This window comes from Zonotrichia albicollis, unplaced genomic scaffold (assembly GCF_047830755.1).
Source record: "Zonotrichia albicollis isolate bZonAlb1 unplaced genomic scaffold, bZonAlb1.hap1 Scaffold_254, whole genome shotgun sequence".
NCBI classification, from domain to species: Eukaryota; Metazoa; Chordata; class Aves; order Passeriformes; family Passerellidae; genus Zonotrichia; species Zonotrichia albicollis.
This window is the reverse complement of record NW_027428428.1, coordinates 1,574,290-1,576,156: the sequence shown is the minus strand read 5'-3', so window position 1 is coordinate 1,576,156 and position 1,867 is coordinate 1,574,290. Positions and strand designations below refer to the sequence as shown.

The 1,867-nt window shown below is 53.3% G+C and overlaps 1 protein-coding gene across 1 annotated transcript; it reads right to left on the bottom strand.

The window, feature by feature from the left end:
• Positions 1-671: 671 nt before the first annotated feature.
• LOC141727837 (olfactory receptor 14J1-like) lies at positions 672-1,604 on the bottom strand. The gene has a single exon (XM_074534122.1). It carries the CDS (start codon positions 1,602-1,604, stop codon positions 672-674), a length of 933 nt encoding a protein of 310 aa, XP_074390223.1.
• Between the last annotated feature and the right edge of the window lie 263 nt (positions 1,605-1,867).

Here is a 1,867-nt window from a genome sequence, read left to right as displayed (position 1 = left end):
GAGCACAGCCCCTCATTGACACAGTCTGTGGACACAGGGAAAGTGCAGAGAAACAAAATGAGAAATGGCACAAACAATGGTTTTACTTTGTGGACAATAATAAAAACTAAATCACTGGGAAAAAAAGGACAAATCCAAAAGAACTATCAAAGATGATTTATATTACAAATTATTTATAATTCTTGGCCTGTCCCTGCTGCAGCCCGGGCACTACCACCCCCAGGGCTGTGCCCAGCCCCGAGAGCACTCAGGCCCTGCAGCAACACCAGGGCCACCAGGGCAGCGGGGCAGGGCCATGGCAGCAGCACTGGCAACACCAAGTGCTGCTGCTGCTGCTGGGCACAGCTGCTGGGCCAGCACTGATCTGCCCCCAGCTCTGCACACAGACATTGCTGCTGCAGCTCCAGAGAAGGCAACACAAGGGCATCTCTGCAGAAAACTTGGCTGGGACATCCTTTATTTCCTTTAATGTCACCCAGAGCGAAACCCCTCATTGACAAAGTCTGTGGCCACAGGGAAGTTGGAGAGAAACAAAATGAGAAATGGCACAAAAAAGACATTTATTTGTGGACAACATGAGAAAACTACTATAAAGGAAAAAAAGCCCCTACAATCAAACCAACAATAAGATGACTTCTATTAGAAGTGGTTTGCAGCAATTGGCCATCAATTTAATGTTCCTGAAAGCATCCAGTCATCAGTCTCCACACTGCAGCCTTGAGCTCCTGGTTCCTCAGGCTGTAGATGAGCGGGTTCAGGGCTGGAGGCATCACTGAGTACAGAACTGACAGGGCCAGATTGAGGGGTGGAGAGGAGATGGAGGGGGGCTTCAGGTAAGCAAATGTGGAAGTGCTGACAAACAGGAAAACAACAGCCAAGTGAGGGAGGCAGGTGGAAAAAGCTTTGTGCCGTCCCTCCTCAGAGGGGATCCTCAGCACAGCCCTGAAGATCTGTACATAGGAGAAAACAATGAACACAAAACAACCAAATACCAAACAGACACTAACTGCAATGAGCCCAAGCTCCCTGAGGTAGGATTTGGAGCAGGAGAGCTTGAGGATCTGTGGGATTTCACAGAAGAACTGGCCCAGGGCATTGCCATGGCACAAGGGCAGGGAAAATGTATTGGCCGTGTGCATGAGAGCATTGAGAAAGGCACTGGCCCAGGCAGCTGCTGCCATGTGGGCACAAGCTCTGCTGCCCAGGAGGGTCCCGTAGTGCAGGGGTTTGCAGATGGACACGTAGCGGTCATAGCACATGATGGTCAGAAGGGAAAGCTCTGCTGAGATGAAAAACACAAAGAAAAAGACCTGTGCAGCACATCCTGTGTAGGAGATGTCCCTGGTGTCCCAGAGGGAATTGTGCATCGCTTTGGAGACCGTGGTACAGATGGAGCCCAGTTCAGTAAGGGCCAGGTTGAGCAGGAAGAAGAACATGGGTGTGTGCAGGTGGTGGCCGCAGGCTACGGCGCTGATGATGAGGCCGTTGGCCAGGAGGGCAGCCAGGGAGATGCCCAGCAAGAGGCAGAAGTGCAGGAGCTGCAGCTGCCGCGTGTCTGCCAATGCCAGCAGGAGGAAGTGGCTGATGGAGCTGCTGTTGGACATTTGCTGTGCCTTGGCAGGGGGATCTGTAAGAAAAGTAATCACGGAATACTTGTGTTTGGAGAGCACTTTAAATATCCCAGCACAGCCTGGGGGAACTTTCCCCCCACTGCCTGCCCAGGGCTCTGCTGCCTGGAGCTGTCCCTGCCAGCAGCTGCTTCCCTGTGCCCAGGGCTGGGCCCTGCCAGTGCTGCCAGAGCCCAGCCCAGCCCTGGGGGCTCAGCTTTTCCCTGCAGACTCCTCCCAGCTCTGGCACTGCCCGGGGG